The sequence below is a fragment of the Anser brachyrhynchus genome (genome assembly GCF_964034855.1).
Source record: "Anser brachyrhynchus genome assembly, chromosome: 21".
In the NCBI taxonomy this organism is placed as follows: domain Eukaryota; kingdom Metazoa; phylum Chordata; class Aves; order Anseriformes; family Anatidae; genus Anser; species Anser brachyrhynchus.
This window is the reverse complement of record NC_137714.1, coordinates 6276967-6291626: the sequence shown is the minus strand read 5'-3', so window position 1 is coordinate 6291626 and position 14660 is coordinate 6276967. Positions and strand designations below refer to the sequence as shown.

General features: G+C 42.4%; 1 protein-coding gene across 1 annotated transcript in view; it reads right to left on the bottom strand.

The window, feature by feature from the left end:
* The window catches only part of TTLL10 (tubulin tyrosine ligase like 10), a 32449-nt gene extending 30308 nt beyond the window's left edge, over nucleotides 1-2141 (bottom strand). Inside the window, exon 1 of the mRNA XM_080563895.1 lies at nucleotides 1970-2141. Coding sequence (XP_080420021.1) covers nucleotides 1970-1994 — 25 coding nt within the window. The 5' untranslated portion in view covers nucleotides 1995-2141. The remainder of the gene's footprint in view (nucleotides 1-1969) is intronic.
* Nucleotides 2142-14660: the final 12519 nt, after the last annotated feature.

The following is a 14660-nucleotide window of genomic DNA, read 5'->3' as shown; positions in this document are numbered from 1 at the left end:
TGGTCTCTGTAAGAATGTTTTATACATACCTACCCTTTAAAATTGACTACACAGGACATTGGACTGGATTTTTTTTTTATTTCCAACTTACCCAAGAAGACATTTTATTAAAAGGGAGGTAGTTCTTGTTTTTACTTCTTTTAAAAATAACTAGCAAAGGGCAGTGCTGCTGCAAGGTCAGATTTATTTCATTTCGAGGAACACCTTGACTCCAAAAACCCACTTGAACATCATGGTGAGCATCTCATGCAGAGAGAAACAGAAACAGGGAAACTTCCAAGAAGAAACTCCAGCTTCTGTGAAATACAAAAGTGTTGGGCAAGGAGAGGCACAAAGAGAAAAGGGAGAAAGGAGTTCAACAGCTGAAGTTCAGGTATAGCACAATTAAATGTATAAAATTGACGGGACACCGCAGTATACCAGAGGAAGCAGCACCCTTCCATGAAAGAATTGTGCTGTGGAAAGGGATGTTGCTTGTACCCTGCAAAATGAGACTTGCCAGCGTGACTCACTTCAAGCAGGACCCAGATGGCATCTTCACCGCCTGAGCGGTTTGGGGCAAGGAGATTTCCTAACTGGGAAATTCCTGGCAATGCAGCGAGGCTGCGCTGTCCTAGCTCCTGTGCCTCGGGGCACAGGGTGCTCAGCAGGTGAGGCCGGGAACACGTCCTGCAAACCACGGTGCTGGATGCACAAAAAATCCGACAGCACAAGAAATCCAACAGCTGGCACAGCTCATTGCTGCTTCTCACTACGGGAGGACAAATTTAAGCTGGTAGACGCACGCGGGGAATCAGAGCACTTCTCAGGAAGTCCACCTTCGTTATTGCATAATTAACTACGTCCCAAACAGGTTTGCTGAGCTGAGGGCTTTTCAGACCCTTTTATTTTATGACACTTTACAAAGTACTTTTCTATCAGGGTAGAAATGAAATAGCCTTTATCTGAAGTCGCAGTGTAGTAACAGGACATACTAATCTATTGTTAAGTTTTGCTCATTTAACAAATTATTTCCCAACAGAAGCAGCTGCTTTAACCGATAGAAAATTCAGATGGCAAAATGGCCCAAATTTACCCGGAGAAATTCCCTCTGTCTCAAACAGCAACAACAAAAAAACCTTCACCGTGTTTTCTTTGTTGAGTAGAGGAATAACTCTGTAGGATGAAGGGTAAGATTCAGAAACTATCAGCTTCCTGCGCTGTGGAGCTGGGAGGTTTCTGCCTTTCATCCATGCTTGCTCTTTGGGCTAAACATTGCCAGGGCAATGGACTTATTTCTATGAAGTCCTTCTCAGATCTACTGGGTTGTTACAACTGTGCCCATCAAACTTCAAATAAATCTGATAATGGGTCCAAAAGTCACTAACGTACAGCTAGCGAGTTCAGAAGCCTGGTTTCTTAGGGAAACAAGTTAAAAAACCATACCCTGACCTACCTATGAGTTACGGACATGCACCCTTGTGCTCCCGTGACTTCCCACCTCCCTGTCCCTGTGCGTGCATTGCAGAACACCTCGGGTGTCACCGAGGCAGGCACAGGACCACTGCGCTTGGAGGAGCTTTCAGCACAAGCCCGGACTCCATCGAGAAGGCCCAGGCATCAAACTTCACTGCTTCTTCTGAAAAAGGCAAGATTTTGTTCTCCGCGTTTCCGTCAAGACGAAGATTTTTGCCGATGCGATTGACGGCATTACCAGACAGTATTAGACAAAACTAGCTAGATCTAACTTTGCCTGGTAAGACAGCAATCAGCAGGCACTCAGGCTAGAGGAAACCACCAACATTAAAGCAATTTTTTCAGATCCAGGACTAAAATGATAGGAAGGGGAAAGGCTGAGAGCCTCTCCCATAGGCATCGGTAACCAATAAATATTTACCTTACAGGCAGCATAGGCACAAAAACACAACCGTTTCCAGTTCACTGGCATGAGGAATAAATAAAAATATTGTAAGGAACTTGCTTCACTTACCAAGGGCTCTGTCCTGCGCATCCATGTTGCTACGAATTTGCTCACCATGCCCATCTCGTGCAGCTCCGGCAGCCGTAGCACAGCGGGGTGCAGACGCACGTGTTTCAGCTGCACCCTAAAGGGCTGTGCCCTCGTTGGTATTAAAACTCCCAGACAAAATTAGGCCCAATGAAGACCAGGTCTTATTTCTAGCATGGTAGGATCAGTACTGCCTGTGGAATTGCTCTCCTGTGAAACTGAGTTAAGTGAGATGAAAATTGGTAGAAGGGGAGGGAGGAAAAGATATTGAGGCCGAGGGGATTTCTCTGGGTTACTCCTGGCTCCCATGACTCACTGTCTCTCTCTCAGATAACACTGAACGGACACTTTCCTAGGCATAAATCATCATGGGGGAGGGCTGGGGAATTTCCCTGGTTCCATTTCTTTTTTTTTTTTTTTTTTTTTTCCTTAAGGTGACATCCCTGTGCATGCCATGGATGGCCAGTTAGTTATCTACTTTTTTATTATTTATTTATTCAACTCCATCCAAGCTTAGTACCCATATTTTGTTTTAAGAAGAGAAGATGGATGGGGGGTGGGTGCGCGCTCCAATTCATCTCATTTAAATGCTTGTTAAAAGCCAATTTGCAGAGTCACTCAAATTTCACACCATTTCCTCAATCCCTTGTGAACCAGTTAATAAGTAACACGGAGGCTAATCACCAAAGAACTCTCCTCTGCTCCTTCCTTCCCTCTCCTGCTTTACTGAGAGCTACAACCTGCAAGGGCAAACACAAAACCGAGCTTGCTCCAGGCAACCAAGGGAGTTAAAGCAGCCGCTTTAAGGGAACAGGCACTGGTTCATTTTTCTACAATTCCTGTATTGCACAGCAGTTCTGGCAAGGCATCAGATGCCCGGCCTACTGGAAAGGGTTGAAAAAAAAACACGTAGAAATTCCCAGTGACACAGGCAGAGCGCAGAATTTGCTTGCATGGTGCTGGGCTGCTGTACCCAGTTTATTTGGGAGGGAGGGGATGAACACCACGTTGAGGATGAAGAAAATGCGTTGGTGCTGCGGTTCAAACTCAGACCAGTCCCGGGAATCTGTGTAAAGATCTGGGGCAAGGATTGTGTGTACCATTGCCTTATGTTTCTTACAGAAAGGAGCTGAAAACCAAGGGGTACAACGCTGAAGAACCCAGTACAAGGCCTGTGCACCACCCCACCCCAAGGCAGATCCCCAAAATTTTATGCACTAATGCAGGCAGTATGAACACCCCTTGTGTAAGGGTGAATCTCAGCTCGTACAGGGGCCTGCTAATGAGTTCTACACAAATTCTTGTTCTCTGGAAGCAGACCATGCCCAAGTCTTCATCTGGATTTGTGTGAAGCCGAAATTATCGATTTGTTAACTCCACTGCTCTAGATCATCATCTTGTAAAGGGACTCAGTGCTTTAAATGTGGGATGGAACTGGGAAACATACATAAGGTTCAGAAAGCTCCAGAATTTGGGAGCTTTCCTCTCTAAAGCCGACAGAGCTGGCCTGTTCGGTCCTTTACTAGTGAAGGAAGTGCCCCTCACTCACACACTTTCTCCTCTATCACCCCCAAAAAATTGTTTATACCTGACCTCTGTGCTATCTGAGGGAGCACCAGCTTCTAAGCAACACCTCATCCATTCCCCCACTCACTGCAGCAATGTATTTCCACGTGAGCTGCTCCAGTCAGAATAAATTCTTGTGAGGCCAAAGCTCTTCGTGTTCCTCTGATGGGTTAGGTAGAGCAGGGCGAGCACTCAGTAGTTGTTCCTTGCCTGGGTTAAATTGCTTCGTTTCTTAATGGAATGATTAGCGTGATTAACCCACCAGCTGCAAGCACTGCCTGCAACAGGGCAGGTTACAGGGCTGGAAGTTCAGGGGCCGTTCAACCATGGAGGTAATTGAACTGTAATTGGGAAGAACGACCTTTGCAGCCAGCATCCTGCTCGCACCACCTCTCACTGGCGAGCTACAAGCAAATCTTTCAGCCTCCTGGCCTTTTCAGCCTCCTGGCCTAGAGCTGTGCAAACACATCACGGCTCCAACCCCGCTGTTGGGAGAGAAGATTGCAGCACTGTGCCTCTGTGGAGACGTGAATTTTGTGTGCTAGAGCCGGCATATCCTGTCACACCTCCTCCACAGCAATAACAAGGCTTAACAGCATCTAACGGAGTGATTTCCAGCAGCTCTGTGGTTGGAAGTATTTATGATTGCAGCTACATCTAAAAATACTCATTAGTACAACAGCCAACGTCCTTACCCTGTTGTCCAAATGTTCCACTTTGGCCTAAATTGTGGCACAATGTCTTTCTGTGAGAGCTCCTCCTGATGCATGTTGTTGTTTGGTTCACCCTTTAAACATCGTTACCAGACAGTGTTAGAGTAGATCCAAGAAATCCAGCACTGTCTAGTAAGATGCCCACAGAGGACCATGGTCTGTCCAGCAGCTGGAGAAATGGAGCAGCTATTAATGATTCCACATTCTTCGGGATGTCAGTGGTCCATGAAAACTAATGGAAATGGCTTGAGAAAGATTGCCTTGCATCACTGAGCGTGTAAGTAATTTACCAGGTAGGTGGTGGACAGAAGGAAGACACTGGGTACTAAAAGATAACGTGAAAGTCACGGCGGATTTCAGAAGACAAAGTTGATAATAGAAGGTTGATTTACTTAAGATCTAAAATAGAAACACAAGGTTAAGTTCCATTTCAACACAGCGTAAAAGCAGGAAGATTTCCTTTGTTTTGTTTCTCTCTTTCCTCATTCTGTTTTCCTCCTCCCTTTTGAATCACAAAAGTACCAGCAGCTTCAAGTCTTTCCAATCAATTAAAAGGACAAACTGAAAACTGGCATACAAACAAAACAGTGCTAAGAAGGGCACAAAAAGTGACAAAGATGGCCTAGCATTTAATACAGGTCATTGCTTTTAGAACAAATACTTTATTGTACTGCTTGGGTTTAAGGGATACAGACAAATTTAAATCTTAAATCAAAGTCACAGGAGGCTTAGGTGTGCAGTTGTTGGTAATGTAATTAAGCGTACTGAATGGTAACGATAAAGATGCAGGGTCGCTGTCTGCTTTATTTTTTTTTTTTCCTAAAAGGAGGGGAAGCTTGCTGTAGCACATCATGGAACAGAGAAGGTCGAAATCTAGCCCAGTTCTCAGCCTGAAGGGGTCCCTTACCTGAGAGCTCTGTGCCACTGTAAGGATGCTGGATTTCTGGCTGTCTCTGACCCTCTGCACACGCAGGAGATGGGTACCAGGATTTGCTCAGCTCCCTTCCCTGGCCCCTTGGTTGCTGGCTGTACCTCTCGAGGTACTATCGTGCAGTAGCAGGAGAGCTCTGCCCTGAGCTGCTCTGCATAGGCACTGTTCTGTTTCATGCAATATTTATCATAGCCCTAAGACACTTTGTGGATCCAGCACAGTATTTCACAGGGCATATGCAAGCTTTGTATAAGACTCAACAGTAACACAACTCAGCTCATCCAGGCTACACGTCCATGATTTTTATTTTATTTTATTTTATTTTTTTTAACTTCTGACCAGGTTTCAAGGACCAGCCAGCCTTCACGTGAGGAATTAAACACTGCAGTACAGTGTGTGCCAGTAAGAGACCCTGGGTGGGAAGGGGGGCTGCTGCTGTGCCCTGGAGTGCTTCACACCTGCCAGGTACGCTGAAACACCTGCCCATAACGCCCAGGCCGATAAAAGCATCTATCAGCAACAATAACCTTTCTTGGTGATAGCCATTATACAGCACCTCTAGTATCTGATAACTGGAGGAGTTAGACTTCCTGGATTGCTTTAATTCTCAGAAAAGAACAAAAAGCATCTGTGAACCACTGAAGACAACATTCTCACACTAAGTCCTTCCAGGCTGAGCTAGCTTTTTCCAAGTAACTTTAACCAGTATCACTGATTTATGGAAAGAAACCTCACAGAGTAAGAATCAAGTCCATTGTACCTTAAAGCATATTGTAGTGGCCATCCACTAAAATAATGACTACAATCGGGGAAGGGAAGTTAAGTGTCCCCCGCTCTCTCACCAAAAAGTAATAAATGGAAATAAAAACATATTTATTTTATTTTAATACAGATAACGTATACCTTACTTAAAATTTCAAGGTTTTAAAATAAATGGCTTTGCTATTAGAACATCTTGCTGGAGGACAGAAGTCTAGAGGAACTGATGTGAAAAGGAAGGAGTAAGTTACCATAGCAAAGCTGAAAAAGTAAATTCCACTTTCGATTTCAGGTGTTTGTTTCTTCAATTTTCTTATACTTAGGTGAGAAGAACATTTTGATTTTGAGAGAAAATTATGAGCTAGAAAACTCAAATGTTAAATTTCAGTAAAATGTTTACTTTCGTTCTCTTGAAAGCTACTATAACTTGAAAGTAAATAGAAAGAATCTATTTGGAGAAGAGTACTTGCATTTGTCTTTGCTACAAAACTTAACATTTTCATTTGAATGTGTTCTTATCATTGCAGCATCAAACATATGCTATCCTTTATATTCTGCATGATTTTCTATTTACAAGCTCATTCTAAAATTATTTCATAATTCTACAGTAAGGACAAGATTTTCATATATTTGCTTTTATCCTTTATTCTAGAACATGAAACATTTCATTATAAATTTAATCATGCTTGGGGAGGCTCGACAGTCAATCAAGCATGGATTTCTCTACTGGCCACTAACCTCTGCTTGCAAATTTGCTGTTGAGCTTTTCCACGTTGTACACGAAACACCATAATCATCATTACCAGGCAGTATTAGAAAAACAGAAAACATCCAATGCTGCCCAGTAAGATGGTAATGGCATCTCAGGATCATGGTCTACAAGCAGTAGATATAGAACAAGCAAGAAAGCCTCATCATTTGGAGAAGGAAAAAGAGGAGGGGGGAAAAAACACCACCTGCAGCTGTCCCTCCTTTGTGGTTTCAACAATTATCAAATACTATTCATGTGGGAGAGGAGGATGCAACTACATTCTGAAAAATTATCCCAGAAGTACTCGTACAGGTCACAATACACACAGGTCCTGCCTCTTCCCACCATCCCCTGCCTCCCCACGCACACCTTCAGAGCTGTCACTTACTAAGGAGAGTTCTCATTTCTATTTACACCTACTGGAACACACTCACCAGCAGAAAACTGTAACAAGATGGTATTTGAGGTATGGGCAATTACAGCCAACCTTATGCCCTACCTGGTAATGTCAAATGAAAATGGGGGGGAATGCAAAATCCAGAAAGCAATGCAAGCCTTAGGCATATGACTCTTACCTTTCTTCTGGTACCTCCAACCATTTAAGCTTTATCTATGCTTTTATTAAGCAATTAAAGTTTGCTGATCCTTTCAGTCATATTTTAATCAGGTTTATTTTTTTTGCACAGTTGTTACAAAGAAGGAATGAGTGTTTAAACACAGAGGGCTTGGATCCTCTCATTGTACACAATATTTTTGTACGTGTAGATTTTTATGATATTGAAGCATTACATTAAAAAACACACCTAATCCTCCAAAAAAGCTCTGCAGCACCTAAATGCATGACTACAGTTTCTTCAGCACAAAGAGGCTCAGTGTTGACATTTAATACCCTTACGAAGTCAGAACTGGTAACCTGACAAACACACCTTCCATTGCATTCCAAAACCTGCTGGAAATCTCCATTTCCACCCACAGCGTGGGTACAGGATGGGGTTTGTCATTCCCTCCCTCTGCCCATTTCCTTCTTTACCTGCACAGCTGCTAGGTTTCTCAGCCAAAACCACACCGGGGTGGTTCGTGATGGGGTGCAACAACAAAGTGACCTCCAACATTCAGGGAGGCAAGAGGTGCAGCTGAAAGCAGGGGAAGAGACGTTTTAGTTTGGTTCCAGATAACTCCAAGTCAAAAAAGCTAAATTCCTGAACAAAGGGAGCTTGTGTTTTAATTTACAACAGCAAAAACAACCCTTACTGCTTGTATAAAGACTTCTAAACTGCAGTAAGGTGAAAGCTATTCTCAAACTCTCAGCTGCACAGCAACTGTTTGAACAGCAGGACTGCATTCAGTAGAAAGGTGGAAAAAATAAAGTGAAAAACAGCTGGAGAGAAATGTGATGAAATGATAAATGAAGCTGTTGTTGCAACTAGAATCCCACTGGTTTAAGATGTTCAACTGTCATGTCATTCTCTACATTACCCAATATTTTAGATTAGTCACTATACCGTACAACACCTCCTCAAGATTCACTTAAGAGCAATTCCAGTCAAATTCCGGTGCCAGCAAGTCACATTACAAGAGCTCTTCCATGAGGCTACCCCACACAGCTTTTCAAGTCTTGTACTGTGTGCCATGCCCTTGCATTGGCATTTGAACAAAAATACACATGTGATTCCCCCTTCTGTTTCAGAAGGCCAACTTATGAACAGCTAAATAGATCACTGAAAAAAAAAAACAACATAGGGGTGGAGGAAGGGTTGGGGTTGCTTTTACATTTTGTGGTGGTGTTAACAAGAAGACACTGAACACCACCAGTCCCTTGCTAGTAGGTAAGTGTCAAGAAAGATAAAGCTTCCCGAGGCAGCTAACAAAAAGACATGCTCCACTTCACCATTACAACAGAAAGCGTCTTTTCTACATCAATAACATCAAATGAAGGAAGTCAACATGAAGAAATAAACAATAGCTCTTTGTCTACATTAGCATACATGTTAGTTAGAATAGCAAGAATGTAGGATTTCCATGCAAAAAAACTCAGGTTGTGTTAACAGATCAGGTTGATATGTATCAAAACTGTAATTGTTTAACATTAGATCAATAGTTTTCTTGACTGACCACAGTTTATAAAAAATTACATGATACTTAGTTATAATTAGGGAGAAAACGTTGAATTGCATCGACTTCATAAACTCCTCAGGGAGGGAAGGTGATGGACACATGTTAGTGGCCTGGGTCAAACCTAAATGTCCTAATGAATAAAACCAGACCTTCAACAGAAAAGGTCATCCAGAAGAGCAGAATCACAGGCCAGAATCTCAACCGACTGCACATTGAGAGGTTGTCACTGTGGATGAAACTTAGTCCGCTGAATGTGTGCTATCATGTAATATGTGAGCGTGGGATCACAAATTTGATTTCACCCATCTAGTTCTGCCCTCAGAAACCACATGGAATTGCCTTTGCTGCTGTGTGGATGGAGTTCGCCAGAGCTTCCTACAACTGGAGGTGCACAGGAAATGTTTTTCTCTGTTGAACTTGGAATAGAAAACACCTGAGATGTCAGTGCTCATAGAGAACACAGAGATTTATCTTTTTTAAGATGTCCCCTTCAAGCTGTAACAGGGCCTTTGCTTAATCTTTACATTTTACACCACGGTAACCTTGGAAAGCTGCCAGGAAACTGTGTTGCCACTTAAAAATAGTGACAGCAAAGGGAAAAATGCATAAACATTTTACATTAGCATGCAAGCGCCCAGCCATTGCCCCACCTTCTCCTGAGATGAGATGGAGGACGCTGCGTGTGTCACAGACCGGTGTCACCGCTCGGGTGAGACGAGAGGTTGTGAAACCTGCGTCCTTGCCTATTTTCTGAGCTCAGCTGGAAAAGGTGCTGAGCCACCCCATCTAGCCTTGGATCAGACTACGTGCCCCTTAGCAGCCCCACCTAGCATTTCGGATGCCATCTCAAAGACGCCATAAGGAGAGTTCAAGGCAATCACCATTTCATTTACGATGCTCTGGGAATCAACCCAGCAGGAAAAGACGGCATGATCCTGCTGTTTTCTGATGGTGCAGGAATATTTCAGCCTGATCCAAAACACTTTCATCTGTGGCCCAGCTAGAAGGTAGCATCTCCTGCTTTCATGAGCACAAGAGCAAAACTGCACGAGAAATATACCCTAAGCTAACAATTCACTGCTCCTGGGCTCAGTGGATCTTTCTCAAAGCCCATTTCTTACTACTGAAACCATTCAACAATCTCAGAGATGTTATATGGACCAAGACACATGTTCAAGCCAGAAAGCATATACATAATGTCATGAACTAATGCTTCAGAGGTATAAAATCCAAATCTTGCCAAGAGATTCAACGGTACACATCTTTCTGTATCCAGAATGTACAAATCAGTGCCAGTGGCATTATATCAGCTCTCACATCTCTCCCACCCAGAAGAGGTGGAGAACATCTAAAATGAAGATATTTCAGTGGCATAGGAAAGCCTTGCTTCTTTCCGCAATAGGTGTACACAAAGGGAAAAGGCAGAAGGGAAAGTAAATAAGTTTTTTTTTCAGGGCTTTTTCCTTTAAAGACTCTTTCACCCTCCTGACTTTGACATATTTCCTGATAGAAAAATACCTTGGATGTCTTCAGTGCAGAAGAACCAAGGCACGGGAAGGGTGCAATGACCATGCTGAACCAGCACAAAACAGCAGTCGGATGTGGCAACCCTCAGCCCAGGTGTCCAGGCACTTTTCTGAGGACCCAAAGAGAAACACGGGTGCCCACCTGCCTTTAAAGCTCTGCCATTTCTCACCCTCCCTTCTGCAATTGCGAACAAAAGGCTAAGAAATCCATGACGGGGTGTGCTGCTACAGTCTGCCTGTTCCTAAAGAAATGAAATTGGATCGACCAATTCCCTTCATACATGCTGAAAGACATAAAAAAAAAAGTACCAGTCTTGATTAAATTCACCATGGAAGGGCGAAAGGCCTCAGTCCTATTTCTCCTTTTAGCAATGGAAAAAAGATGTTTTTAATTAAAATCCTTTTGACATACCAGGCCCTCTGCTAACACGTTTTACTAACCATTCACAGCACGTCAGGAATGGCAGCCTGGAGCAGGATTCGACTCTCAGTGTATTATTATGAAGGGACAATAGTATAATATTATACAACCAGAGGTTGGAGCAGACCTGCCAAGTCATCCAGCCCTTCCTGCACGCTTCCTTCGCTTCTGGTCTCTGACAGAACTGCTCTCAAGAGAGTCCTGTGCTTGGGTGAGGCCCTAGATTGGGCTTCTGAAAGACCTTGCATTAAACGGGTGTTTTGCAATGTCCTCCAAATCAGTTTTGAGTGAAAACAGGGACTCTGTTGGCGCAGATTGTACCAAGAGAGTATGTTGTTGGCACACCAAGTCAACCCAGCACTTGCAAAGGAGTTGAAACTCCTTCTCAAAGGAGTATCAGAACCATACATCAGTGCTACACCGACTTCCTCATCAGACTCCTCCTAGGGCCTTGTCCTATATTGACTTACACCAGAAAGAAACACCTGAAGATTAAACCAAGGAGGAGAATGTAGTTAAACAAACAAAAATTCTGCAGCTCCGCACGGGTTTCCTGTATAAGCTGGTACATGGTAACACGCTAAGATGACTACTACAAAGGCACGTATTTCTTAGCTGCATAATGTAGTTCTAACACACAACCCTCATTCCTTGCTCCTGTGTTAATCATTATTCAACCAGACAATGGCTGGTGATTTTTCTGTTCAAAATTTCATATCATTTGTGGCCTACCCCTCAGCACTGTGCAATGAAAATGGCGTTTTCTGCGGGGAGGAAAAAAAAAGAAAGAAAAAAAAAGAAGAAGAAAAAAATCTATCATTGTAGCAAACAAAAACGGCGAAACGGTTTCCAGGAAGACATAAAATCTTACAGTGTGCTTTCTGGAACTGTTTTAGAGCTAATCCACTGAATGAATAATAATCTGTTTGGTTTGCCTAACTGCTGTCAATAATGGAATACAGAAAATAGAAAGAGCCTTTGTGTTATCTTCTGCACAACACTACATCTGTTTAACTTTTCCTCCTTAGTACCATAGGCGATGCTTCATATACAAAACAAATTTCAGAAGTGAATAATAGAAAAAAATATCAAAGGAAATTTATACTTTGTAAAAAATGAGGTGATTTTTTTTTTCTATTGGCAGCCAAAGGGCCAACACCAAACCTAACATCAATTAGTATGAGTTCAGAAAATGATTTTTATAAAAAGTAGCTTAAATGTTTACATGCAATTTTGTGTGATATTTTGATCTTCACTTCATCATGTGCAACCCTGTGCACAGGATGGAAAGAACCTTCATAATTCTTTCTTTTTACTGCAAGAGCTACCAAAAATTGGCCATGGTTTGAATGTTTTGCTGAGCGTTCCTCCCTAAGAAGGTTACTTGGATACACAGGCAATGCTGTACAATCAGCACACCCAGCCACCTGCTCTAGCCAACACAATGCTTGCAACGACAAATTCTCAGACACAGAAGCCCCCCAAAAGGCATGGGCCACCTTGCAAACGAGTTATGGATCTCACTAACCGGCATGGTCTGCACGAAGACGAGTCAAATGGAAGCATTCACTTCTAAAGCCCACATTTCCCAGATGAACCCTCATTTCACACCAAATCATAACCCTGGATCTTTCTCTTTTTTAATACTAAGTCCAACATGTTTATTTCAGTCTGGTTCACCGAATAAAAATAGTTTGTTAGAAACCGATAGCCTGCTTATTCCTCACTTGACTAATAAACTAACAATTTTCAGCTTCTATTTTTCTTGTCTGTTTGGAGTGAGACTTTTATTATCTACCAAGCACAAAAATTATTAATATTTATCCCCCTCTCCCCCCCCCAAAAAAAAAAGGTTGTAAGCTATGGCACCAGCTTGCTGCTTACATTCCCGCTGCCAGTGAAACAAACAATTCATGCCCACCAGAGGCCTGAGAGTTTCGAGAATTTCTTGTTCCACAGAAGCCTGCACCTGCTTTTAGTACACTCAACACAAGCGTGGTGACAGCACGAAATTAAATGCTTTGTCTCGAGAGAATAGCACTATGTTATTATGTCAAAAGCTGGACAAATCTAAGATGCATCATAAAAGATAGATCTCCAAGCCAATTAATCTAGCATATATCTAATAAATTGAGAAATAAATCCTTTTCACCTTCCTCCTACTCCCCAAGATAGTGTTTTCCAGGTGGGCCTGCAAACAAGGGGAAACTGCAATTCAGTCAGACACAGGATCTTTCAAAAGATCAAGGAGAGAAGGAACGAAAAAGACTGGAGCAGAAGGGAAACATGGAAGAAGGTGCTTGTAGCCTTACCGTTGTGAAACACCCAGGCGCAAAACACAAAGTAAAGAAACACAATTAAAAAAAAAAAGCAAAAAACACCACCAAAACAACAACAACAAAATAAATAAATTAATAAATAACAACAACCAAAAAGAACAAAAAAACAAGCCACCACCAAAAACCCCAAGCGCCCCATCTCATTTTTCCGAGTCCTCAATGGTGTGCTTTCTCTGCCTATGCGGTACCCATGAAATATAAAACCACCCTAATGGTCACCCAGGTTACCAACTTCATTTAGTTAATCATCACCACTATTACCAATGTTCAGGCCTTGAGAAAAAAGGAAAGAATGACTGAAGAGGAGTGGAAAACAAGGAACTCAAATGAACTCCACCCCCTTTTTTTTTTTTTCTTTAAACATGGTGAGTAATGAGCTCTGTACCTATATTACCTTTCTTTCTCCTCCCCTCTTCTACTTCTTACCGCCTCCCCCACCCGCTTCTCAAGTAGGCAAAGTTCCCCCAGCCTTAAAACAATCGGGTATCAATTAATGGGGTATCAGATATGCCAGGGGGGACACGGAGGTGCCCGGCTTTGCCCAGGCAGCTGCAGGTCTGGAAAGGAATGCAGCTCCAGTGGGGGGAAAAATAACTTGTTGGTTAACCTGCAGGGTGAGCCTTAATCAATAGGCACGGCCCGATGAAAAGAACAAAGCATGTGAAACTTAAGCCTTTATATCTCGGAGCTCCATCAGATAAAAGCTGTACCTGGAGTTGGAAAGGACAGCCAGGCTTAGCTGCAAGCTTAAAAGCATCAGTGCAAACCAAGTCCTGTTTCTGGAGTTCGGATGGCTTATTGATCGGGATTACTTCTGCCACCACCGAAGACTGGAAAAAAAAAAAAGTAAGCCCCTAAAACAGACTTATCTGACTCTAATGACAGAGCCATTAAAAAAAAAAACAAAACTAATTAAAGTGAAATGTGCATCCCGACTGTGAAATGTGATTTCCTCGGGCCACTTTCCCCTGCCCAAAATATGGTAAGAACATTCTAATTAACTTGTTTTGCAAACAAAATGTCTAACAAATTAACATCTGATTGCACTCATATTTTATGTCCAATTTACATTTTTGTAATTTGAAATCTCATTACATGCCTTTTTTTTTTTTTTAATTAGGAACGTAGAAAATAAGCACTTCAGCTTTTCTCCCTTTTTTTTCCCTCCAACTAAGTACACTAAGAAAACCCTATTTCTTAGACGAGAAAGCATTCACACAAAAGGGGAAGCCTAGGAGGGTTTTTAAAGTTTAATGAATGTCATATTGAAGCAATTTTCAAACACTATCATTAACTGGTATATCGTAACTGAAGTATATTTTAATATGCCCTTTCATTCATTTCAATTCTGATTAAATTAAAATCTTTGTTCCACGGAGGATTTTTTTTTTTTCCTTTCTAGAATAAAGAAGTTTTACTCCATTTTTATCAGTAAAACTGTGTCAGTGGGTCAGCTTCAGGACCCACACTCCTCTGAACTCATTCCCTGCACGGACCAACATTGCCCTTGGTGCTAACGGGCAGGCTCCAGACCAAAAGAACTGAACCCCTG